Here is a 27,124-nt window from a genome sequence, read left to right as displayed (position 1 = left end):
CCTGCCCTCCATCACACTGTGCCTTACTGTGAGAACCAAATCGCAGTGCTTAGCAGTCATATTGGCTGCTCACTGTTGCCAGTTCACAGTTCCACCTGCTCCTGCAAAACAAAAATTATAGATGCAGAATAGGGATAAGTATTGATCTAGAAACACTAATGTAACATTAGTGTTTGAAACACTATTATGAACACATTATGAAACACTAATAAGTAATGATCTAGAAACACTGTCTAAGATCAGAGGCCACTGTACTGAATAAAGTGCAAGCACACGGTCTGTAAAATGTCCACTCCCAAAGGTGGTACAGTGTTGGGAGACAAAGGAATTATGATTATCTCCACTTTACAGATGAAGAAATGAGTTAGTAAGAGATTAACTAGCTTGTCCAAGGTCACTCAGGGAGTCTGACAGGCACAAGGAGACTAGAACCTAGATTTTCTGAGTTCCTGAAGAAGGATCAATCTGTAAGAAATAGTGTCCTATGCTGTGTTTCTTAATAAAAGAATCTTGTATTAAAACGTTACAGAAGTAAAAATGCAATTTCTTTACCTTTCAGTTTGATTAATGGATTCTTCACAACATAACAATAAAGCAAGTTCCTTTTATAATATAGAGTATTTGAATCATTTATTTTTTTTTCAGAAAGTAATGATGAAAAAAAAAAAAAGAAAAAAAAAAACACTTTGATTAATTCCAGGTAGATTTTGTTTTGTTTTGTTATTGTTGCTTGGGATTTGTTGTTGTTGTTTGTTTGTTTTGCCAATAACTTCTAGGTATCAAATATATGTTTTTAAAGTGCTAGGATTTGGCATGATGGTGAGCCAACTAGCAAGAGACCGCCCTTTATAGATAATATAATAGTAGAACAAATTGAGTTTCCAGAGCTTAATCCTCTAAGAAAAGCTGAAACCAGAGGGGAAAACTTCCACAGTGTTACTCAGCTGGTTCACCCTATTTGATTGCTGGTCAGTACATGAACCCTATTTTAGAAGTGATGTGATTTCTATCTAAAATAAGCTGTTTACAATGTTCTGTGGGCTATTACTGTTTGAATGCTAGTTTCTAAAGTTCTTGAAAGAAGTCTGCATTAAAGCAACATTCAGAAGATTGTAGGATTGTTTTGTATTCTCTCTGAAATAGAATGTGATTTCATCTGCATCAGGCTGATTTACACGGAGTAATTTTGTTGTTTTGCTTTTGAGCATTTTATGAACTCCCAGAGAGATTATTGACCCCTGCTTAAAAAGTTTGTGATGAGAAGATACACCAATAATGGTTCTATTGTTAGTAATAATGACCATAATGGGCATAGATTCAGCTGTTCTTTTTAGGAGATGAAATATTTTCTTTACTCTTTTATAGGCATAAGTAGAGCTTAAAAGCAAAGACATGGGGGTCAGGATTTTCTGAGATTTCTCTTCCAGTATAATATGGCAGTGTACAACAGCTGTGAAAAATAGGATTACAATAAGTCAGGGATGCTCAGGGAAGAACCACCACTAAGGAATAATGTAATGACTAATTTTTAATTATTGTGTCAGAAGCTTACTTATTTGTTAGAAACAAAGGCAAAATTACAACACTTTCCTTATAAAATGGACTGCATTCAGGACTGCTCTTGTATTGTCCACAGGAAATGAACATGTGGTTAAAGCGAAACAGAATGTAAGAATTCCACATGTGCTCAGAGATTGGTCGCAGGTTCCTGAAGAGAAGAGCTGCAAACTCCTGAATCATTAGATACAGACATATTCACACTGACATTTAACTTAATGGTCATTTAACTTAAATATGTAATCTGGGAGCTAGGCTTCCTATATAGTTAGGACTCGGAGGTATGCCCTCTCTCTCTCTGCTTGAATCTAAATTTCTAAGTGATGCATAGATGTGCCCGCAGTAAGGCAGTGGGACTCGATGTGCAGCATAGCCAAAAATTGGGAAAAATGCAAAATTTCCTTTGCGGTGAGTCCTGGTACAAGGATGTGCCTTCTGTACATGCCATCCAACTGAGACATTTAAACATGTGCCCAGTTCTCCCTGTGGTCAACGGGAAAATAAAGTTTTCTCTGGAAGATAGCTCAGAAAAGGACCTTGTCTTGTAAACTCTGAATTAGACCCCAGAGCATCCATTTCTCTTTCCAACTATAGAGGCAATGAAGGGCGTCTGGCTTTGTAACTTAGTGTCTGAAAGTAGGTATTGGGGGCATTCCCTGAACAGATAGAAAGAAGACAAAGTGTGCCTGCAGTGTGGGCTAGCCCTATTCCCACACAGGCCATTTTTATAGCTTTGTGACAGTATATGGGCTTTAGAGGAGCATTACTGCAAGCTTTTTATTCCTGCAGTAATGTAAGGTATATCAGAATTGTTGTGACACTATTTTGTAAACTAAAAAGAACACTAGTCAAAAAGACTGCATGTTTCTAAGATCATCACATACAGATTAAAGCCTCATCTCTTATGCGATGACTTATGCATGCCTATCATCTTTTCTTCGAGAGCTTATACACAGCAGGACTGATGTATAGGCTTCATGAAATGCAGAAAGATGACAGAAATACATAAGTGTTTTGATTTACCTATAGTCCTCTCTGTTCTATTGCTAATATAGTATTTAGTATTTTTATGATGTCTTATATGCTGTGTGTCTGATTTAAAATAATTATTTCTATAGTCATTCTTTTGATTATGCTTTTTTATTTCAGTACTCTTGTGCTGATATGTTAGAATTAGTTATTTGTTTTATTAGCTCAGCAGTGAGTTGCTTCTGTAAATATAATTCAAGACCTGTTATTTTTACCCTTCTCTTGGTGAGATTAATCTCTCTATACATTTTCTTTACTTGTGTTCTGCTTGGGTAATGGGAACATTCCAAAATGTATATATTACATATTTCTTGTTTTTTCTTTGATATAGCATATCACCTATATTAGGTGGCAGTCTATATTAGGCTGTTATTTGATAGTTAAAATTTATAGAACAACCTTTCATTTCATGTATTTTCTCTTGCACGTTTCTTATACGCACACACACTCAGAGTCATGGATTTCCAGGGCTCAGTCCTAAAGGCAATCAATTCAACTCTGATTTATTTTTTTTGTTTGCTTGTTTCTTACTTACATCCTTTTTTTTTTTTTTTTTTTTCTCAGTTTTCCTTTTATTCCTGTTATCTTTTGTAATTTGGCTTCAAGGGTATTCTTGATGCAGGTTTGGCAAATATGTTCCATGTACAACAGAACTGTGGCATTACTTTCTTATTGCTGCACGATTGTTCTGTAATACTGTAATTTGATCATTTTTCCATCTGTTTTTATGTTTAAGCTTCTGGATGTATAGTGTTAGGGCTTGACTCTTACCTTGCTTACACAGATATAAGCAAAGAGCAGGCATCCTACTGCACTAGGTTTTTTCAAACTTCTATACCCTCTTGCAGAGTAGAGAGTAGCCCAGGTATAATTAGGTTACAGACATTTATCCTACTGCGTTTATTACTACATATCCAGTCTAGAACATCCGTAAAAACCAGTTAGCACTAGACTTAAATCTCAGCTGTATAAGCAGAATCTTACCTCAAGATGCACCTCCAACATCATCTCTTGAGTTCCCCTGAGTAAAGCACTGCTTTCAGTTTGAGTTCTGTCTAATTAACATATTTTGAAGATTCAGAGGCACCCTGTATTTGGACTGCTCCGTGGGATAGCATGCAGCAGCACATATGATCTCTACTGACTCTCCAATTTCTTTGCCTGAGCAAAGAAGAGGCAATGGCAAGGAAGCAAAAGCATGTTTTAAGTAGTAAGAATACCCTGAAAGGGCTGCTAATATTTGAAAATACATCAGCCTAGCAATCACAAACATGCACACACAACACACACACACAAACAAAACACAAATTAGGCCAGTTGCAGCCATCCTTCCTGGGACTGGAGCCATCCCCAAAAATGGGGGACACACTGCTGGTGATGTTGGGAGTTGGCTGCTACCTGGGCAGTTGCAAGTGGTGTCAAAACTATCTTTGTCCCAGCAGTGACAGCCATGAGGGAGAGCAACAGGCCCCTGGTGCTGCCCAACCTTACCTTTTCCACAACAACCACTTTTACAGATGAGTGGCTGGGGTCCTGCACACATGACTACTCAACTCTGCCCACCAGCCTGGAGGCCAGTTGGTGGCAATCATAAACAAGGGTCCCATAGTACGCTGTAATACAGATCTTGCAGCTTGACATACAATTTTTACCCTTGATTTTATTACCTTTAACAGCTATATGATGAGGGTCATTTATATAAGTGAGTCATCTTTCCTGCATAAGAAGGTAGAGTGGTAAGTCTAGAGCGCAAGTAAGTAGTATATGAGTCACTGTAATTCATTTTAAAATAGGGCTTGATAAAATCAAGGTACTATGTGTGACATTTACTACAAAAGCGTGAATAAACAAAAAGCCAGAAGGAATGGAAGGATGCATCAGAGATTTCCCCACCATGGCAAACCAGCAAAGTTGAACCAGTTAATTTATAAACAGCAGCAGATTCAGAAATATGTACTACATGTATGTTCTCCTGGCTCTACCTTTACCTTATGTAAAGTCAGTCTTAACTTTGATGTAGCCCCTAGTAGTTATTTTTACTACTTATGTGCTTCTTAGTTAAAGACCTACATCTTAGAATAGCTTTTCTAGTCATTCATTCGAATTGTGATCATTGACTTCTGTGCCTCAGAGGAATTTTTTGGCCTCCATTAATATTACCTGCATGTATGTTATGGCAATGGCTTAACTGCCCAATGTACATACATACATACACCACCACATACTGTGCAACAAAAAGGAAGAAATATTCTACATGCAGATTCACCCTGAAATAAGAAAATTGGATTTAATTTTCATCTTGCCATACTTTGGTAGATATGCATATGTAATCTAGTCCTAATGGACTTTCAGATGTATTATCAAAACAGGAAACAAACAAACAGGATGAAAGAAAGACAGTTTTATTATTCTCATTTTTCAGACAGGAAATTAAAGAAATGAAAATATATGGAAGAATTGGACCCCTAGTGGGATTTCTAGATCTCTACCCAGAGACCCTAATCACAAGACTTCCTTCCTCCTCAAACATAATTATTACTATTTCCATCACATATACTTTGGAAAGTTTTTCATGTTTCCACATGAAATACTAATTTTCTAACCCTGAACTTTCCTTTTAAGCAAAATCAATGAAAAGCTATTGTTGCTTTTATAGATGCCAGAGAGAATTATTACCATCATAGTCAACAATAAAAAAAGATATTTTCACCCTCAGTAGATTGAATTACTGAGAAATAACCTTATAATTACTGTATAAAACACCCTGTTTTAACACTGTTTTTAATATCCATAAAGTTTCTGATTTATTTTTCACAAGCCAGCATTAATGATGTAAATTGGTGCAATTCTGCTGACCTCCAGGGGACTCCACCTGTTAAACTGGCTTTTAAAAGGCACACTGGTTTTGGATGAATATTAGTTAGGAACGAGGAAACCGAGGTCTGGTCTCACTAACACTGGTTTAAATAACCAGAGTAATTTTACAGAATCACAAAGAATCACAGAATTTCTAGGTTGGAAGAGACCTCAAGATCATCAAGTCCAACCTCTGACCTAACGCTAGCAGTCCCCACTAAACCATATCCCTAAGCTCTACATCTAAACGTCTTTTAAAGACTTCCAGGGATGGTGACTCCACCACTTCCCTGGGCAGCCTGTTCCAATGCCTCACAACCCTTTCAGTAAAGAAGTTCTTCCTAACATCTAACCTAAAACTTCCCTGGCTCAACTTAAGCCCATTCCCCCTCGTCCTGTCACCAGGCACGGGACTTCTAACAGTGTACCAGGTAGCTAAACCTGCTTTAAATTTGGTGTTTGTCAAACCAGTGGAGAAAGGACTTCTGATCTTCCCTGGTGGAGGACTCAAAAGTGGAAATGCAAGGGAACCCTTGAGTCATATTGAGCTTGCCAAACAAGCTTGCCTTGGGCCTTGATCCCTGAAGATCTTGGTTCTGATGCCCTAACAACCTGCAGTTCTCAGCTTCTTCATGATCTTTGGGAGAGAGAGGCAATTCCCCCTCAGCAAACTCACATTTCTCTCTTTCATCTACAACCAAAAAAACTGTCTCCTGGAACCATGCAGAAGTAACAACGTCTGGTTTAGTTTAGATAATCTTTTTTGCCTCTTCTAGCTGGTTGGTGTTCACCAGATCCTCCGCAAGTCAGAGTCCTTGTCCATCTCTTTGAGCTGAAAGTAACGGGATTGTTACCTGCCTGCTGATCCCTTTTCTGTTTGTCTGTTTTTTCTTGGCATGGTGAGAAACCAGGCGAGTGCTCTGCGGTTTGTGTTTAGTTCATACTGCCTCTTAATAATCAGTGGGCTTATGTTCAAGCCTGATAGAAATGAACATAGCATGCTGAAATTAGGGAAACTTTATCTGTTTAAACAAACTTTGAAGATATTCTCATTAACTCTCAAGGAAAGCTAAAGCTGAGCATTAAAGTACTTTGAAGCAGAATAATAGGAGAGGAATGTGGGAGAGGAAAAAAAGCAACAGGGACTCATTCATCACAAGTAAAATTTACTGTGAAATTTCTCTTTTCAAGGGGATGTACTCAGCATTAAGTTCTGAAAGCAAATAGCACATATCTTGTATTTTTAAGGAGTTTTTTGTTTGTTTTGGTTTTTATTTTATAATTATTATTGCATGTACAAGTAATATGAATGATAGGTGTAGTTGAGTCCTGTCTTAATTGCAGTTGGTCTACATTCATCACAGATTCTGCATTCTTTGAAGTGCACTAGAACAACCATATTTTCTGACTGGATTGCCTGGGGAAAAAAAAAAAAGAAAAAAAAAAAAGTTTTGATCCTTGTCTTACCCCTTCTACTGACAGAATTACCAGTGCACCCACCTATACCAATGGGTACAAAGAGATCCGCAGACTGCACATTTTCCAAAAAAATATTTTGGCAAATAGTTAGAAATACATATATGTTCTTCTCTTGCCAAAAATGGATGAGATTAGGAAAATGGCATGTAAGAATTATTTCTTTGAAGTATTTCCATGCAATCACAAAACACCTGTCTGTGAGGGTGATCCATTTGAAATTTTCTTTTAAGACATCATTTTGTTCTGAACTAAATGTTTTGGGTGACCTACAGTTTATCCCCCACTTTTTTTTTTTCATTCCAGGTCTACCTGAGCTGTGTTTTGTTATTGTTTTGGGGCTTTTTCTGAGGGGGTGAGTAGAGTTTTTGGAGGGGATTTTTGAGTCTGCAAATAGAAAAATCCATTCATTTCACAGCTGTAGGTATAAATGTTTCGAATGTTTTGATTTCTGATTTCAGTTGATGGCTTCTGTAATATACAGTGGCCTAAATACCAAAATTAAAAATAAAAATAATTAAAAAAAAAAAAAGGTCCTCTGGTGCAAATATTTGATCTAAATAAAATATCAGTTTAATTATCTATTTCCAGAATTTCACATAAGAGTGTCATTCCCCTCTTACAGCAGATGTGAAACCTATAAGAAATTAAAGGGGCTGATTCTGATAGTCGTTACCTCTGTTTTACTAAATTACAACTCTACTAACCTTATTAAATTACACCACATTTATAACAGTGTGGAGAGAAATCAGGATCAGACCAAGAACATAAAACTTGCCTTATTTTTAGCACACAAACAAAAAAGAAAAAAAGAAAGAAAAAAAAAAAACTTGTTTTGTAAAGCACAAGAATTGCTACAGGGCCCATAAATATTTTGTGAATCTGGTCAACAGATAAAAGTAGAAAATACTTAGAACATGAAGGAATTCATCTGTCTGTCTATTGACAGTGCCTTATGGAAGAACAAGAGTCTAGGTACAATAAGGCAATAATGAATTTAATGAAAAAGCTACAGACATTCTGGTTGTAAGCTGAGCTGCTGCTGAAAAAGATAGTACATATTTTTGCCCATATAGCAGAATTCCTTGGCTGAATGTCTATGAGTAGATTTCCATTGATAATAAATATGGAGGAAATTATTTATTGTAAATGGTAATTAGACTTTCCCCAGGCTATGCATTCAGCCAGTAGCAGATACTGAATAATAACACAGGCATTATTTCTGACATTCTTCATACAAAAAAGAGGATGATAGGAACTAAATCTTGTCATGACTTTTGTTTAAAATACAGTGCTATCAGCATAGGGGCAAATTAATATTTGCATGTGATTTTGTGTAATTGCATGTATAACATGGGGTGCGTCACATCCCATCTTTGTCTGTGAAGCACACAGATCACAGTCACAAGAACATGCTAACACACACTCTTGAGGTCGCTCAGGATTGTGTTAGAACTTGCTTGCAGTCTAACTTCAACCAGTCCTTGCAGAATCTCAGCCTTAGATTTTAACCAATTTGGAATTGATCCTTGCAGGAAAAAAAAAAAAAAAAAAAAAAAAAAAAAAACTCAGTTTATACTTGCAGTCATCACTCACATTCAGCTACCAGCAGTTCTTCTGTTACCTCAAGCAATATGGAGCTATGCTTTTGTTATAAGAGGATCTCAGTTTCATATACCCTCTTGCCATCAATTTATAGTGCCTAGCACCGTGGCAATTGCAAAGACCTCAGAAACAATACATTGCTAGCCTATATGTTTTTAATTATATTTCCAAGTTTCATTTGCTGTTGGCAACTTGATGTTATTTTGATTTTGCTGAGGTGAAATATATGAGTTTCAAATACAGCTTTGAAATTGATTAGGAATTAATATGGCAGCATTACAGATGCAGTAGATTTAGGGCTGCTTTTGCAGCTCTGCACGAACTCCCATATGGAAAAACTATTGTGACCAGACCCAGAGTGACTTGAACAAAGTGGCTGAGACTGGAGACAGGAGATCAGAGAAAAAAAAATAAATAAGTAAAAGCAGAGGGAAAGTCTAGCATGGTGTAAAAGGGACACATGCATAACACAAACACACAGAAAACTACAGAAGCAAACAACAACAACAACAACAACAACAACAACAAAAACACAACACGAGTCATAACATAGAAAGGTGGGACTAGGTGGATTGGAGGGGTGGGGGGCGGGAGGGAGATTAAGCTTTCAAGGCAAACAGTAATTTTAAAATAACTCGTATAACTGGTAAATGAGTTCTCTGCACCTCTCAGGAGAACATTGACAAAATTAAACCTGGAATCCCCCAGTTGCAGCTGAGCTCAGCCCAGCCCCACGCAGCACACATGAGCATGTTCTGGCAGCGCTGCTTCTTAAAGCAGGGCTTGGAGCTCAGCTGGGGAGTAGGATTCTTGCTGACACTGAATCAGATGGAAGTGCCTGGGAGGGAATGTCTCAAATGTGGCTGCATTACACTATTAACCCTTCTGCCTTTCTTTTTCTGTAGGAGGTACATTAAGGGCACAATTTTTGTCATATTAAATATGCAGCTGTTACCAGGGTACACGTAGCTCTATGTACACAGCAGGACTATTCATGAGAAACAGAACAATGTGCGTATGTATGTAGAACAATGTTTTTTAACCCGTATTCTGTCTTGTGTCAGCTGGTGGCTTCTTACATTTACAGACAAATTAAGCCCTTCCAAAGGTGAATGTGGCAGAAGGTTGCTAGCATCTGAGTGGCAATACATTCACCTCATGCTGTTGCCTTCACACACGTGAAGGGGGAGCAGAGGTTCAGAAGTGGTCCTTGCTCTGTCTTTAGAAAGGAGTAGCAGCAGTAACTCCCCCATGGACACACAGACAGAAAGCAGTTGAATGAAGTCACATTCTTAGTCCATCACTGGACATTCTGAACTGTAATAAAATACTAAAATACTGCAAGAAGAAAAACATTAACAATGTCCTGCTTAGCATCCATTTTTTGCATGCCTGCTCCTCTCACACAGACTTCCAATTAGGTTACTTGGTTTTAGTGGCTATCACTCACCTCTTATATTGACTTTATTAGAACTGTGATGTTGTCTTCAAGGTTTTCAAATGAAACACTTCTTTCAACTTTGTTCACACTTCTCAAATCTCTTTGTATACTGAGATTTCTTCAAAACTCAAATGTCTAATTAAAAATCAGTTTCTCAACTGACTTGAAAGCTCATATATCCTCCACACAAACCTGAAAAATAGAGAGAGAACTTCTCAAACACATGGCACCAATTATAGTGTTACAGTCATTTTGACTGGGGTGAACTGATGTTACTGCAGAGGATTAAATCCTTCCCACTTTCTAGATGCGTAGATTCAGAATCAGATCTGGATTTTGGACTGATCTGTATCTTTGCCAGCAACCTTTGCAATGCACTCAGAAGTCATCTGCACCGTTCTTCCAACTTTTTGTCAGATTGATGAATCTAGTACGGCCAAGCCAAGAGCTGAAAGCAGCAAACAGAAAAATATGCCACATCATTCCACTTAGAGATCTGATCTTGCTTACATTCAAGTCAGTGAGGCTTCACTGTAAGCACTTGCCTTACATGGAAACAGACCTTTTCAGTGATGTTATTGCATTATAAATAAATGAACGAATCCTGATGTATTTCCTGCTTCAAAAATGAGGGTCTTTGCAGAGCACCTGGCTTAGAATTTTTAAAGAAGCCTTTATAAGTTCTCAGTCAGAAATGTGTCCCTAAGTATTAAGTAGGATTTATTCTTCAAAAGGCAAAAGAGGAAGTCTGCACCTAAAAGTGTGTTTTTTTAAATGAATATTCAAATAAACCATTCCAGGCATGTGTGCCATGATTGTATATTGTATTGTAAAACAAGATTTTCAGAAAGGTTTTCTCAAATACACAATGTGAAGTCTCATATTTTCATGGTGTGACCTCACATGGCATTTTTAACTTTTATAGGTTTGTTACCCTTTATATATGCAAATAGTCACATTTACATGTGCACGTGCCATTCACACATCCAAATTAAAGGCAAATAAATGTTTTAGATTAAGGAGATTAATTTGTGGTGTCTCACGGTTGATACACTTTCTACAGAGGCTAGATCACTGAGACCCAAGTGCTGGGCTCTTATCCAAGAAGACAGATGGCAATTTCCGTTTGATAAGAGTTCATTTTTTTTTAGCAGCAAGGGAGCCCTGAAGTAACCATTTTTCTTGTGGGGAAAGCATCTTTCAGAAACCAGATAAATCATTCTAAAATAGACAAACACAGGAACCGAAGAACTAATCAACCTGAAATGAGCTGAGTTGCAAGCCTTTTCAGAAAGTTTAGGACATGCTCTTTGCTTTCATCCTTGTCACACATGGGAACTACTTCAGAAAATTAGAGAATTCAGATTTTTTTTTTAAATATTCTTTCCTCTATCATGACCACCGATACAATTTATGGTTACTACTGTTGTAAAATTTCATCAAGCCAGATGAGGTAAATTCCTTATATTTACTGCATGTTTACGTGATGTACAAAATATACAATTATAAATGTTTTACAGAGTGCTTAAATATTTTGGCAGCTTGCCATACTTGGTGAAGATGACTGATAATTTAAATCTGGAGCAGTGTGTGTCAGCTGGTATGGATCAGGAATATTTTGTACTTGTAAATGAAAGTGCTAAATGTGACATCTGGAAACCCACAGAACTGGGTCTGTGGGTAGTCTCCAAGTACTGACCAATTGCTAAAGGAGTCAGCTGCTCTTTATACTTATATATATTTACAATATTTCTAATATCTTAGTTGCCTTTCTGTACATACATGCTTATTTTTCTCCTCTTCTCTTAAATATAAAAGACATAAGCTCAGACATGATGACACCTTCCACTTTATCTCATAGGATTAGACCCAAATAGGATCCCTTTCATCTCTTTTCTCTCCATCACTAATGGAGCAGGAATGAAAATGGCTAGGGTGGTTTCCACTCACTCCTTGACTCTGTCCTAATATCTTCTTCATTATTCATGTTGCCAGTAGTTTTTTCCTGGAGATCTGGGAATGAAGTCTGCTTTTCATTTGCTTTGCCATGGCTCTCTTAAAAATATGTCTTTTTTGATAGTGTAAATTTTTATTGCAGTTTTTTTAGACTGGTTCCAATTTGACCAGCTTCTTGACACAATACTGTGAGAAATTTTGTGCATCCTCCTCTCTCCATGCCATATCAGGGTACACATGAGTGCTGCGTGCTTCCCATTACCCCATGTCGCGTCACTTTGCATTGAATCAAGTCATGTCGCATCAGTGATACTGCTATCAGTACTTATTGCTGATAGAAAATTCAGCATAGATTTAGACAGCAAATAGCTCAGCCACAATAAATGTATATAATGAGCACATTAAGTATCTGTGAGAACCAGATATTTTAAGTGTCTCTGGCAGTCAGTGCTTTCAGATATTCCAGAATCCTTGTCTGTACAATGTATTTGACACATAAATATCTGATATATGTGTGTATAGTAAAATGTCTGTCTCAGCAACCTATTTAGAACTCTAACCATCTGCAAGCATTTGCAAATGTAGACCTGTGCAGTTCTGAAACATTCACACACTATCATATGGGTCTGGTTATTATAACTATATTGTATAGTATAGGATATAAGCTGATTGTATCCCAACGCTAGAAATAACAATTGTTGACAGATATATTTTCTTCTAATTTGGGATTTGCTTCAAACATTTGCCTGCTGGGGCATATTTTCGAAGAGTTATGCATGATTAAGCTCAATGACAGACATTTTATTGGACATTAGACCATGTTCACTTATAAAAGCTAAATGTTGTAATTATCCTATTATATAAACTAAAGAGAAAGTTGGGGGGAGGGTCAAAATAATAATAATAATAATAATAATAATAATAATAATAATAATAATAATAATAATAATAATAATAATAATAATAATAATAATAATAAAAGTCTCTTACTGTAATCTGAAACATACAGAGTCCCCAAAGTGTTTGACCATAGTATACTTCTATATAAAACTAACTCACTTTATTTTATGTTGCTTATGTTACTTTCAATGTTACATCATATTATTGATTTTTGCTTTCATTTCTTGGGATCTGCATCCTCACAAATTTATTGAAAATATGACTTATTTTTGCTTAAGAACTAAAGATAAATTAAGCATGCAGAACTCAAGCACCTGTAGTTGAAAAATTTAGCTGCAAAATTCTATATAAAGGCTAAGTGGTCTTCTTACTGTTGATTGTTACAAGTATTTACTTGCCAGTTATCCCTGTGACATCTAGGTGTTTTCCCAGGATTAAACTGAAGCATTCTTTCCAGTGTCTTTTTTTTTTTTTTTTTTTTAATTCTTTTGGGAATTTTGAGATGTAGTGTAGGTCTAGGGAGCAATCAATTGGTACAAGGTATACATGCATATTGAAAAGAATTAGGAATATAACCAGCAATTAGGAATATAATATCAATGCAATGCAATGAATTTACCAGAAGAGCCACTAGGGACATCCAGGAAAAGTGTACTCACATCAACTCATTCATGTTTAGAAACCAAGTCTATGGGCATTGAGGTTGGAATGGTCTGCTTCTACACCTTCAAGGTGTTGAAGATATTTTCGTACTCTTGTTATTAGATATAGTGTGCAGTGACTGGAAGGGGATACAGGTGGGTTAGCCTGGGCCCACCCTACTGCTCACTCACTACCTCCGTGGGATGGGGGTGAAAAATAAGATGAGAAAGCTTATAGCTCAAGATAGAGAAAGGGAGACTGCTTACCAATTACTGTAATGGACAAAACAGACTCAACTTGTGGAAAAATAATTTGTTTCATTTAAAATAGACTGAGAAACAAAAAGGCAAACACTAAAGCAACAACTTTCCTTCCCCCTCTCCCAGGCTCAACAATATTCCTTCACTCCTGACTCCTTCTATTCTACCCCAGCAGTGAAGGGGGATGAGAGGTTATGGTCAGTCCATAACTGCTGCTCCTTCCTCTTCACACTTTCCCACTGCTCTGGCACATGCTCTCCAAAGGCTGCAGATGCCATTATGAAATATCCATCTGCTCCAGCATGGAGTCCTCCAAGGACAGCAGTGCTCCTGCGGGTAGAGACCTGCCCCACTGTGGAGCACCTCCACCTCCTGCTTCCTCTGAGCTTGGTGTTCCCTCATGTTTTCCTCTTCTTCCACTCCTCTTCTGCAGCTCCCTCACTACTGAAACCCTGACACCTACACACAATACAGATGGTAATGCCAAGCACAGTAACAAAATTAAATTGTGCCAGGGGAGGTTTAGGTTGGATATTAGGAAGAACTTCTTTACCAAAAGGGTTGTTAGGTATTGGAATAGGCTGCCCAGGGAAGTGGTTGAGTCACCATCCCTGGAGGTCTTCAAAAGACATTTAGATACAGAGCTTAGGATATGGTGATATGGTTTAGTGGAGAACTTGTTAGTGTTAGGTCAGAGGCTGGACTAGGTGATCTTGGAGGTCTCTTCCAACCTAGATGATTCTGTGATTCTGTGAAAGTTGGCACCCTCAGAAGCCTATGCCCATTTTGAAACAGTCTTCTTAAGTCCAAATGACTGCTGAATCTGTCTCACAAGCTGCTGTGGAAAAAAATGTGAATAAAACCCACTAGATTTTAATGTGTAGTTCTTCTCATAATCTAAACAGATAAAATTCACTTAGGTTCTTAGGTAAGGGTTCATGTAAAAGCAAATGCAATGCTAATAAAAATTCATTTTTCACATAGTCTGAATAGAAAATTGTCATGTGTTTCTGATTGAAAGCCATTGCTAAATTCTTCTCACCTTCTAAGGTGTATTTAAATTAGAGTTTTCTGTCCCTTGAAGAACATTGGTTTAGGTAAATGTAGCTGATCTTGAGTGAAGCTTCCTACAGAAAGGGTTGTCTGAGAATATAAGAAATCACAGAATCACACAATTGTAGGGGTAGGAAGGGACCTCGAAAGATCATCATGTCCAACCCCCTGCCAAAGCAGGTTCCTTAGAGCAGGCTGTCCAGGTAGGTGTCCAGATGGGCCTTGAATATCTCCAGAGCAGGAGACTCCACAACCTCCCTGGGCAGCCTGTTCCAGTGCTAAATGGAGGTTCTATCAGTCCCCAGTCAAATATACTGTTTTTCTACACTAATTTCATCACTAAGAGGTATCCAGAAATATCAGAATTTTAAAAGCCTTCCTGAAAAACACAGATACTTTTTGTAAAATTAAGTTACACCTGCTGTTATTCCACAATATGTCTCTCCCTTCTCTGTTACCACATTCAGATAGCATATCTTCACTCTTAGGCTCTCATAAACATACTTTAGAAAACCCACAACATATAACTTTATTCTTAAACTGGCACTACATAAAGTGATCTTACCTTTCAGGTTATAGTCTGTCTTTGTCATGTGTTACTCTGGTATTCTGAAATGTTTTGACTTTTCATTTTATCAGTCAAACCATTTGTTTTTTCTCTGTACATTTGTTGAATGAGTGATACTGTAATCAGTGAAACTGGTTCTTTGCTTGCCAAATGAATGGAATGAAAGTTCAGTAGGATAAGCCCTCTAAAGAGAAATGTAAAATTGCTGCCTAGGCTATCAAATCCAATGTTGTATTCAACAATGCAGGACAGTTTTTCAGTTTCTCACAGTAATTTTACCAAGATACTAAGTTGGTTGGCTTTGGAGGGAAAAAAAAAAAAAAAAAAAAAAAAAGGGGGGGGGGGGAGAGAAATAGGAAGAAAAAAAGAAGGAGAAAAAAATTACTTGTGGCATTCAAGAAGCTACTTACATCACTGACTCTACTACACTTCTGTTGATATTTTGCTTTTAGAAGACTATTTTTTAAACCTAACAACTCTCACATCACATCAGTTTTAGGATCTTTAAAGTAGCACCTCTTTCATTCCCCTGTCGTTACGTACAGGGTAGTTTTATTTGTGTGAGTTCATTTGTGTGAGGTAGTTTATTTGTGTGAGCAGTGGAATGGCTTCTGTTTAATGCTGAGGTAGAGCAGAACGACTTTCCTTCAAACGTTCAGCTTTGGGAAGTCAGAAAAATGTACTGAAGCTACTCTCGTTATTATGAGATTCTTCATCATAAAGTTTGCTTCTTCAAATAATCTTGTCATTAGCAGAGGCATCCTCGAGAAGGCTGACCTGTCACTTTAAACTAAGATCACTATTACCTGTTGTTATGGTTGGGGGCAGAAATTTGGGCACTGGAATTGACAGCTCTGAAGGTCTCAGCCTTCCAAATGAAACCATTATTTAAATACAGAAACAAAATGGGAAGATCCTTTGTGAGATCTTTCATAATATAGTTCTAATATTTAAAGCAAATGTTCTTAGGGATCCAACCTGCATTAAGAAATGGCATAAACCTCTCAAGTCAGAGATTTTATATTTAAAAGAAGAGCAAGATACAATATGTCAGAAGTTATCCTGAGGTCCAGATGTAATGAAATGAGATGGATTTCTCCATACCCAATCTGTTCTTGATATAGAAGGGGTCAGTTTAGTAGAGCATAACTTGCAGTCAACAGCTTCCCAAAGCACTCAAATAAAAATGCATCTTCTCTTTTTAATCAGACTTACGAATAGATAGGGATGGTTTTATATGCGTTTGGAAGTCTCTTACCCTGTGAGTTGGCCCATTCACTGTGATTTTTCCTGGAATATAGTACTACCCAGGGTACCTATGCATATCATAGCCTCTGCCATCATTTTTAATAAGTAGCTTATCTCTGTGATGCAACTAAAAGCAATCCTGAGTGTCTCCAGGGTTTGTTGTAATTAAATTTTATTGTTGTATTTGAAAATGTACAGTTTTTGAAAACTGGAGCAAGAAAAATGGAAAGAAGATTCTAGGAGATGACAGTCTGATTTTTAACAGGCTTTAACCCTTTGTAGTTTACTTACAAGCTTGCTTATGATCCCAAATAACTGTTCCTATATGCTATGGAAGCTTTAAACTATAGCCACCAGTATATTAGCTGATGTCAGATAACCATGCAAAGATTATTATTTATACCTACCGTCAAATCCTGCAGGATCATAGGTGCAGTAATTTGTGGGTGCCTAACAAGACAGCCTTTTCTGAAAGTCCTATAATCTGGCTGCTGCCACTTTCTTCTCCAAGCATTTACAGCTAGTAACACTGGTTATTCCAAGTCCCACTGATGGCCATGAAGTGGTATAGAGGAGGCAAAGTTTACCAACTTCTAGTTTGTGCAATAAAGAAATTTCACTGTTTTGAACAGCAGACTGAGTAGTTTATCTATTCTGTTATCTGGCATTACACTGCTGTGCTCAGACAACACCACCCAAGTCACTGAGGAGTGCATTCACCTACATTTGGGCTCACACCCTGTGCAGTCAGTGCAGTTGCCTACACTCTACATTCAGGGACTGAGCTTTGCCTTGGTCATTGCGCCCATCTCTGCTCTTTTCAAATCTCATCAAGACTGCTAATCAAACAGTCATTACAGTTTTCCCCTTTGTGCTTTATTCCTGCTTGGTTTTCTTCCCATGGAGTGAAGCAGGCTGGTTTTGGAGCACAACATAGCATTTTTTTTCCAAATCAAAATATTTTCTCCAACAAAGTCATCTTTTCTGTCTAGAGTTCCTACTAATCTTTATTTAGTTTTTTACTTTACAATTTCTAGAGGGATTAGATGTGCCCAAGGCACCCCTTTAGGCAACACTTTATATCAAGGTTCCATTTATAAATACTTCATGCAGGGGTAATGAATGATTAATAGATGTTTTAATGTATGACCAATCAATTGTTGTAGATTTCATAATGTCCAACAGACAAGTAGGTTTCTTATAAGCATACATTATAACCATATCTGACATCTTCTACTGATGGGCTTCTAAACATCTATAACATACACACTACTCATATCTGTAACATGCTTAAAACATCTACTAATCGCTGATTAATTTTTTATAGCCTATTTTGAAGCAGAGCTTGTCTTAGAGCACATCCCTTGCTGGTGTCTGTGACTCTCCATTTCTATAGGATTGTAAATTTTCTTTTCATGTTAAGACTCAGAAATTCTTTTAATTTGAGCTCAAATGTCAAGTTTTCCTGTGTTAGTTTGTGTGTTTTCACATCAGCTTAAGAAAAAGAGCCTTTGCTGTCCCAATACTTCTTTCCCCATTAAACTTCTATCTGCTTTACTCCACTATTTCCCCATTAAACTTCTGTCTACTTTACTCCACTATTGTGCATTTGCAAGCTCTGCTAAAATGCAATGATTCTTAGGGAGCAAACCCACTCTTTGCTATATTTTCAGCCTGTTGAATTCAGTTTCTCTGATTGGTGTCAGGGGTGATGTCTCCCAGTGTTTTTGTTTGGTTTTTTTTGGTCATCCCTGTGTACTTGGTTCAAAATTCTCAGAAAAGGATGGGGAAATACAAACCTTACAATGATCCAGTAAATGAGCCATTTCCCAGAGGATGTTTCATTCCAACAGGGGAGTACACCTGTCACATCTGATAAACCCAAGTGCTGATATGAGTGTACCTCCCTGGTATTCCTAGCACCACCTGAATGGCTTTTCACTAAGGTGAAAGCCATGAGTGTGCTCTGTGCTTTATATAGAACACCCAGGTAGAAGAGACTAAGAGGGCATTACAGCTCACTTTCTGAAAACTTTTGTCAGTCTTGTAATTAATCATTTGCAGTTGAGAAACAGTAGTTTGCTTAGTATCTTTCTTGTAGATTTTGCAAATGGAAATAGACATTTTTGAATTTGTAGCTGATTTATACTGAACTGATTTACCTAGACATTGAGACCAGATCTTTAGTTATATAAATTAAAAGGAAATGTTTTTAATTTGTTGTTGTTGTTTTTTTTCATTTCTGAAGTCATTGGTTAGTCCCTGTTTTGAATATTACCAGGCAAACATTCTACTCCCCTTCAAATCAAATGCTATTTTTTCAGTGATTGCTGTTAACAGCAGGATTAAGCTGCTACACTTGTAGCATTAGATTGTTGAATCTAAAGGAATACAATAGGCATAACTCAAGAAAATTTGGAAAAATGCACAAAAATAAAAGAGAGTTTTATTCTTCAATATCAACATTGAATGTCTTTTTTTTTTTTTAAAGCATTCATTGTCAAAGAGACAAAAACATCATAACATCTCAAAACTGCTTAATCTTTTGAAGTACAAAGGGTTTTTTGTCCCCATGTAAGCACAATCACCTGTACGTTATCCAATTAGCACTCTGTTTCTGTGTTTATCAGAGGTTTCACCATGATTTTTCTTTCTTTTTTTCAGCTGGTTAATAATCCACTAGCAAGTCAAGCAGCAGCGGCTGCAGCAGCAGCAGCCATGGGCTCAATAGCAAGCTCCCAGGCCTTTGGCAATGCCCTCTCCAGTCTTCAGGGGGTCACAGGTCAACTCGTCACTAATGCACAAGGACAGGTGAGTAGAAGATGGAGATAACCGTGAATTCTGATGGCAGGCTGATCTTGGGGGGAAAAAATGAATTCCGCTTGTATGACAGCAATATAAAAGTTCACATATTGAAGATAAATAAATATTAATTTACTAGACAAGGTAAGAAATGGAAAGTCTAAGAACTGGAAAGAAGTTAGGAGCTGTTAGAAAAAGCTTTTTCAAAACAGAAAAGGATTGGTTTTGTTTGTTTGTTTTTAAATCCAGCCTTTAGAAAACATCATAATAGTGCGATAATATGGTTATTTAAAAGCCCAGTAACCTTGTGATTCTTAACAAATGTACCAGCTTTCTTCTTCTATTTATGTAGGCCTAATGACAGACAGGTATTAAATATTTTCAGTAAAGGAACATCAATTAAATCATAATGAAGTATCCATGATGGATTTAACTGGGTGGCTTACTTGTTTGCTTGTTAATTAAATTAAACAATTTGCAATGAATATGCCAATCTGTAATGCAAATTTAGGAGAAACGTTTGTTCCAGAATTTTTCAAACAGAAATTTGAACAAGGTTTAGAGTGTATCTAAAAGATAAATTGTGCATATTGTGTAAATACTATGTAAAAGTGTGTACCACCTGCATTTGGGAGGTGTTTAATTGTTATGAAGTATTTCAGTTTTGGTCTTAATATGTTGCAGAAAGATATGTATCTGAATTCATATAAGTAAATAACTCCATTGATGCAACGTTCTTAAGTAGCTTTCATATTGTGGCCACTGTCATTCTTTATTCCAGGTACCAGAAATTAAATTAACACAAACAGTTTTTTCACATAAAGACATTGTAACAGATCTGTGAATATAACTTAAAACTGGACCAGGTAACTGAGTAATTTGTATGTCATTATTCTATATCTGGAGAATTAGGTGTACAGTAATACCAGCAGTGCTTATGTGGATGTTAGGCCCTGTAAACATTTATTGCAATGATGCAGCTAGTGTAATATATGAAAGGTTAGTTTCTACTCTCACTATTTACTGTGGAAGGAAAAAAAGCATGAAGAATATGTTTTTTCCAATAATTTTCTATCATCATGTTATTTGATTGGAACAGAGGCTACATTTTCAGTTTGGGCCCATTAAAAATAAAAGACAGCATGTTATAGAATCCACCCTCTTTTTTGACATAATACATAAACGAAGATGCATCCTGAGCTTTACTATCCCCTTCCAAGTCCCAGGAAAAAAAAATGCTGACCTTGTTATATTTACTGGGTGGGTGCAGAATTGTTCCATCACTACCCCGAGGGTTGAACGATGGAGCTTGTCAAAGTGAGGCCTTATCTAATGAATCATCTTATCGCAGGTGCACACCACACATATTAAAGGAGGATTGTATGAACAATGTGCCCTCTACAATAACCTTTCAATGTCTACTTTAACCCTTGTTTCAATCCCTTTTCATCAAAGGATCATTTTATGCAGCCAGCTTTAAATGGAGGCTCTCAAAAGCCTATTAAGATTTCTGGAGGGATGGGGTATTGGTTTGAAAGAAAAGTTGGTTATAATGCCTATAACTCATAGTCAGATCAGCTCCAACCCAGAAGCCTGCTTGTCTCTGTCTGTGCTCCAGAAGTGGTTCACAATCACCTCTCATATGAGGCACTTGGCACCAATGTGCATTGTAAGAGCTGAAGATACAAACCCAGACTAGTAGTTCAGCAGTTTTTCCCTTATGTGTTCTCCACAGAAAACATAAAGTATGGACACTCATTGAATGCTTAAAAAAAAAATAAATCCTACATAAAATCAAGTTACAAATTCAGTCAGACCGAGTCTTGTTTATTCTACACAAAACATGAAGTCCTGCAATTCCACAGGTTGCAGATAAAGAGAAGACAAAGGAAGAATCTTCCTCTATTGTAGGATAAAATTACAGAATCTGTCTGCCTAGCTCTTTTTAAAAGGGGTTATATTTTTATAAGCTGTTTTTACAAATGTTCCTTGACTCAGTACTGGAGACCTCACTGCAATATATATAAATATTAACTGTGCAACATAAAACCCTATTTTTACAATAATATTACAATATTCAGCATAAAGCCATATTTTTACATTCCCTACAAATGAAAAACACGCGAACGAACAAACAAACAAACAAAAAAAACATAGCAACTAAACAAGAACTGAAAGGTACATTTCTTCAAAATTGGGAGTGAATTGGGATGCCTCCATTTTTTAATGATCTACTAGGAGTCGTTAAGGAGCTGTATTTCCATGATATGTTAAGAATCTGCCATTTGAAAATTGCCTCCTTCAAAGAATCACAAGTGTGACACCCGGAAATCCCTCTTGAAAATACAAGGCTGGATGACTTACCAGACTGTTCCTATGTGCAATCTTTGTCGTTATATGCTGCTCCTTCTATAGGAAGTCAAGGCTTGTAAATGTCCATCTGTCTGACTAAATATATGGTGATCAGTAATCCCAGGAGACATGAAGCTGTAGGTCAAATCCAAGATCCTCTGGCAAATTTAAGGAAATGATCTTTTAAATGACATATGGTATGGCCTTAATTCCCAGTAGTCTAGGAGTCCTTACAATCCAAATAGCAAAATTATATATATTAACAAATATTTGTATAGCATATTTGTTATTAATTTAATTATTGATTTCACAGTGAAGGTATGATTTTTTTTTCCTTTGAATGTCAATATGAACTGTAATACTGGAGCTCCCCAAGACCACTGTAGCAAAGAGATCTAATCCATTGGAATAATACGTCTATATCACCTGATTAATTTGATATAGTACAGGTAGAGGACTCTAAATCAAATTTTCATTTTCAGAGGCATATTATGAAGAGCTATTGGCCCATGTAACGCTGCTTACATTCTGTTTGCCCTCAGCACTTTCCAGGAAGCATTTGCAGGACTGGACTTTTATATCTTAAATTTAAAGGCAAGAGTAGCAGAAATGCTCTATTCTACCCTGTCAATTGATACTGATTTCAAAGTGAAGCTGTCCACCCGCTCAGCTTCAGCCTGCCCTTATAGGAGGATCCCAGTTCCGTTTCTGTACTTGGCTTCTTTAGAGATATAGGAACCAGAAACTCTTTTTTCTTTTTTTCTCTGCAAATGAAAGAAAATATTAAGAGGTTTTAGTGTTTTGCTGTCTATTAAGTACACGACATGTTTACTTTAGCTGTTCTTTTTAGCTTCTGTGTAAGGAGATGAACTGCGAAAATATGGAAACATGGCTGATGGTTACTGTAAATGCTATCTGCCAGCAAGTTTTCTACTTGACTAAAACATGGAACTAAATTGTCATTAGTCACATTCATGTAAGTCTCTTGATATCAGCAGAATCAAATACATTTTAACCAAGGCTGACTAAGTTCAATTTCATTTTTAGAAAGGTGTGAGTTTTTTATTAGGGGAAAAAAATAATAATTCTAATTCAGCAATTACAAAGTACCAATTTTAACTTAAAGACTAAAAACAAAATAGCATGATAAGAGCTGTTGGCAATATGAATTGTCTTGTGGTTAAGGAGAAGAATATATTGTATTTTCTGGTAGGTTAATAGGAAAGCAGTATATGCATGGTGTAATTGTATAGCGCATACGAGAATTTAATAGGGATGATATCAATATAATCTAAGAATGCCTTTGAAGGAACTCAGCCTTCACTGTGCCTATGGCTTACTACTTAGGTATGAAAACCTTCTGCGTATGAAAATCCTTGGACACAGCTTCCCCCTAGCAATTAACAAAAATAACTACTTTTTGAGAGTTGTAATCCACAAGTAGCTCAGAAAAGTAAATGGAGAAAGGGGCATTGTTGGTCCAATTAGATAGTAGGAGTACTTTGGTTCTCGTTATTCTGATGAGAGGATACACATTTGCTCTTTGAGCTTCTTGATGGTAAACGGTGCTAATGAGGCCTGATGGATTCCCTGCTCCTAACAAGCCTCTCAGCAGTGCGAGTGATTACAATGGAGATAGATTTGATGGGATGCGCTCCCTTTTGTAGTGTCTCAGCTGCTGACACTCTGCGACATAATCAGGTCACAGAGCCGGTCACAGCCATCAGCAAAAGCCATAGCTCTATCCCTCATTATTAAAGTGCATTATTCAGTTCCAGGCCTTCACAATACTGCCAAGGGCCTTTTTGTCTTCTTTTTTTTTGTTAAGCATCAGTTCTCAAACACAAGGGTTAATAAAATCATCAGCTAAAGAACTAGTAAATTAAAGAAATGGAAATAAAGCACCTCCTTTCAAATCCATTGAAGGATCACAATTAAATAAGCAGGGAATTTCTCGTCACCACATACTTTACTATACAATGCAATATGTCATGTGCAATAAAAACAAGGAATAGGATTTTGAAAAATAGCATTGTCCTCATTGTGGACTGGCTTGGAAAGTACTAAAGTATCTCTCATTCAGAAGGGAAATTCTGTCTTGCCAACTATTACATATGTACACGTAGATAGTATTACTTTCACAATTTTCTGTAACTTTTTTTTTTTTCATGGTAAGAATTACCTACAAACTGAATCTACAGTCCTAAGTGTAGCAGCTGTCTTGCCTTAGTTAAAGTGGTTGAGGTCACAATCTGGAAAGTATATGACAGGCCATGGTGCTAGGAGCAATCCATTCCCACATACAAGGCCATTGCCTTCTTTTGAAGAGTGAGCTGATTACAAAATCGTGTGGTAAATGGTGATTTCAGCTTTTTTTCTTCTATTCTGGTGATGCTGAAGTGGGGCTATCTCACCTCCAGTACAAAATATTTTTTAAATCTGAAGTAGTATTTTAATCCAATTTAGTTAAGCTGATGAGAAAAAACATTGGATACTGATTTGAGATTTTTTTTTTTTTTTAAGTTCTTGTTTCAGTTTTATTTCAGCTGATTATGGGCAGGTTTCACCCAAAATCAAAGTAACATATTTTGATATTGAGGTTTGTACCTTTACAGAATTTACATTGTTTCTGCTAAATCACTTTGAAGTACATATTTAATGACAATAGTATAATTTTGTGTATACATACAAGCAAAGGAACAAACACATTGTTTCTCTTACCTTGTTGTTATACATTGCTTTTTTTTTTTTTTTCCCTGTTGTTCAACACTACAATTGTTCTTCCTTTTTCTTGCTGGTAGAGCATGCTATGACAAGCAAAAGAGTCTATGCATATGAAAAGCTACTTCTAAAACTTCCAGTGTTCTTGAACCACAGATGCAAGAATCTCTTGACAGCTGCAAGTCAATATAAAGAGCTATGCAAAGTAGTGTAAACACTAGTACAAAATTAGTAGTCCTCTCTAAGAACGTAGATTATACACAGACATGTGACCTAGTCTTTTTTTTACACTAACGAACTAAATTGGCAGCTCTCAATGGGAATGCAAGGTGAGACTCCCTATAGGACTTATAGTAGGATGATGTTTGGTTTTGGTTTTGTTTTTCAATTCTTTCCAGAAGTTCTAGGAGGCCCAAAGCCATGTAATGAGTAACACTTCCCAAAGTCTTTCTGAATATGTTTAATTCATACTATTCTCCAGGTGTGCTATGTCCATCAGCCTTTTCTCTTAACAATTGTTATCATGGCCACATCTGTTTCAACCACACAACTGTAATACATGTTAAGCTCTAATATTTTAGCTCTCACAACATCTAATAGTACTCACAAAAAGTTAAACAATAATTGTTTAAATGGTGGCTGCTAACAATGTCTTCCGAACGCGAAGATTGACAGAAATCTGAATAGGTGGTATCAGATTGGTGTGTATTAAGGAAATTTTATGACAAGCCCGAGATAATAAAAGAGGTGAATTTGAGGGAATGGCTAGAGAGGGGGATTATAATACTTTAAGAACATTTATAATAACATTTAAGAACATTTACTGGGAAACCCATTGCCAGGAGAATCTGTTTTTACACACCTTCATATTAATTTATTACATTTCTGCTGGGTGTAGTCTTATTCTCTGTTTTTACCCTCAAAGTTTCATGGAGATGAATACACATAGCTTAGCTGTTTGCAGGAAGAAAAGGGCACATATTATGAGCAAAGATCAGTTGTAAGGGAAGATTTTTTTTTTTTCCATTGGTTTCCTCTCCCCACAGCTAAACATCAAGGAGGCTGTTTGTTTAATTACCTCCCATGTGAATTTGAATCAAAAGACAAATAATTCTTTTAACATACTCCTGCTGACTGTGTCTTTATTTTACTGTTGAGTTTGTCTAACCTCAGTTTTAGCCACAGTGGCATAAATATAAAAATCTATGAACCAAAGTCTCAGGTCATGCAACTTGGTAATATCACTGAAATAGACAGGTAGAGAGAGTAAGGCAAGAGCCAGCTCAACTGTTCTGTCTGTTATGGGCAGTGATCACTAATAAATTTTGGATATCCACATTTTTAAAAACACTTGTGGAACAAAAACCAGTTACCATCTGCAATGCGGAAAAGTGATACTCAATTAATCCCTCATAACAAAAAGAAATTCTGAACCACCGTGGTGCCACTATACTTAATGGAGGGAAACTAGCCTTCTCACAGGAAGGAAAAAAGGACAGTGAAAAAAAGAATCAGAAAATGATTGCAAAAATGTTGCAGAAACGGTATTATCAGCTGGTAACCTGCTTGGACAAAGACTCCAACTTTAAAGTAGAAACACCACCACTTTCCTCCAAAGCTGCAAAATAATAATAATAATAATAATATTAGGATGAAGTAGTTCATGCCAGCTGCTGAACTGAATTAAATATTCTTAAAGTGGAGGAGATTACAATTCCCGCCCTCCCCTGCTCTCCCCCTTCCCCTTACCAAAAAAGAAGACACCAAGACAAGAGCTGATAAGTTGCAAATAGGAATTGCAAGGGAAATACCATTATTTAAGAATAACATGGAACTTTTCCTTACTGCAAAACACATACTGGAGCCATACTGGATCACAGCTCTCCAGTTAGATGTAACAAGTCTCCAGTTAGATGTAACAAGGAAAGGATAATTGTGGATTGAAATCCCTATGAACTTGAAACTGATCAAGTTGTGAGTACCAAGCTTCACACTTCAGATCTGTAGTTGGCTTGCCTGGATCTCTGCCAAGATTTTTGATCTCTGACATAATTTTTTTCAGAGGTGCCTACATCTTATTTTCAAAAGCAACTTACATACCTGTAGGAACCTGAGTTTCATTCAGTGTTAGGAGTCTTAGTGCTTGAAGGCATGCCTACACACTGTAAGAGAGCATTGCAAGGAAGCTCCAAGAGACAGTACATTTATATATCACAGCCAGTGCCATATTAGCACTGATCCCAGAAACCAGAAACCTTGGTGGTATGTGTTATGGCTGGACTAATTAATCCGGCTTCTCAATAAGGTGATGTAGGATCTAGCTCATTAGTCACTAGCTCCAGGGTCTTGGTAGCACGCTGTATTACATGGAGTAAAGACACTGTAGGAAGATGCAAAAGCCTGAAACATATAAGTACTTTTGAAAAAATATTCACTGAGCTAAATGAAATCTTTCCAGTCATGAACACTGTCCTTTTCTCAGCGCCTTAATTACTCTTGCATGGAGGAGAAAACCGGAGTAACTGTTATTTTTGCTTCCCTAACATTTTCATGAAAGCTAACCAGTAACTAAAAGATGCACCTACCACTCCTGTAATCTGTTCAGCATCATGATGTGTTTATAAGCATGGTGACTCTTCATTAGTCACCAGTGACACA

The 27,124-nt window shown here is 36.9% G+C and overlaps 1 protein-coding gene across 1 annotated transcript in view; it reads left to right on the top strand.

The window, feature by feature from the left end:
- POU6F2 (POU class 6 homeobox 2) overlaps positions 1-27,124 on the top strand; it is a gene marked incomplete at both ends in the record, with an annotated part of 312,801 nt that overhangs the window by 237,011 nt on the left and 48,666 nt on the right. Inside the window, one exon of the mRNA XM_084282352.1 lies at positions 19,256-19,402. Within this exon, the coding sequence (XP_084138478.1) occupies positions 19,256-19,402 (147 nt within the window). The remainder of the gene's footprint in view (positions 1-19,255; positions 19,403-27,124) is intronic.

Source organism: Netta rufina (assembly GCF_964035555.1).
Source record: "Netta rufina genome assembly, chromosome: 2".
Lineage (NCBI taxonomy): Eukaryota > Metazoa > Chordata > Aves > Anseriformes > Anatidae > Netta > Netta rufina.
The sequence above is the reverse complement of the archived record's forward strand: the minus strand, read 5'-3'. Positions and strand labels throughout refer to the sequence as shown.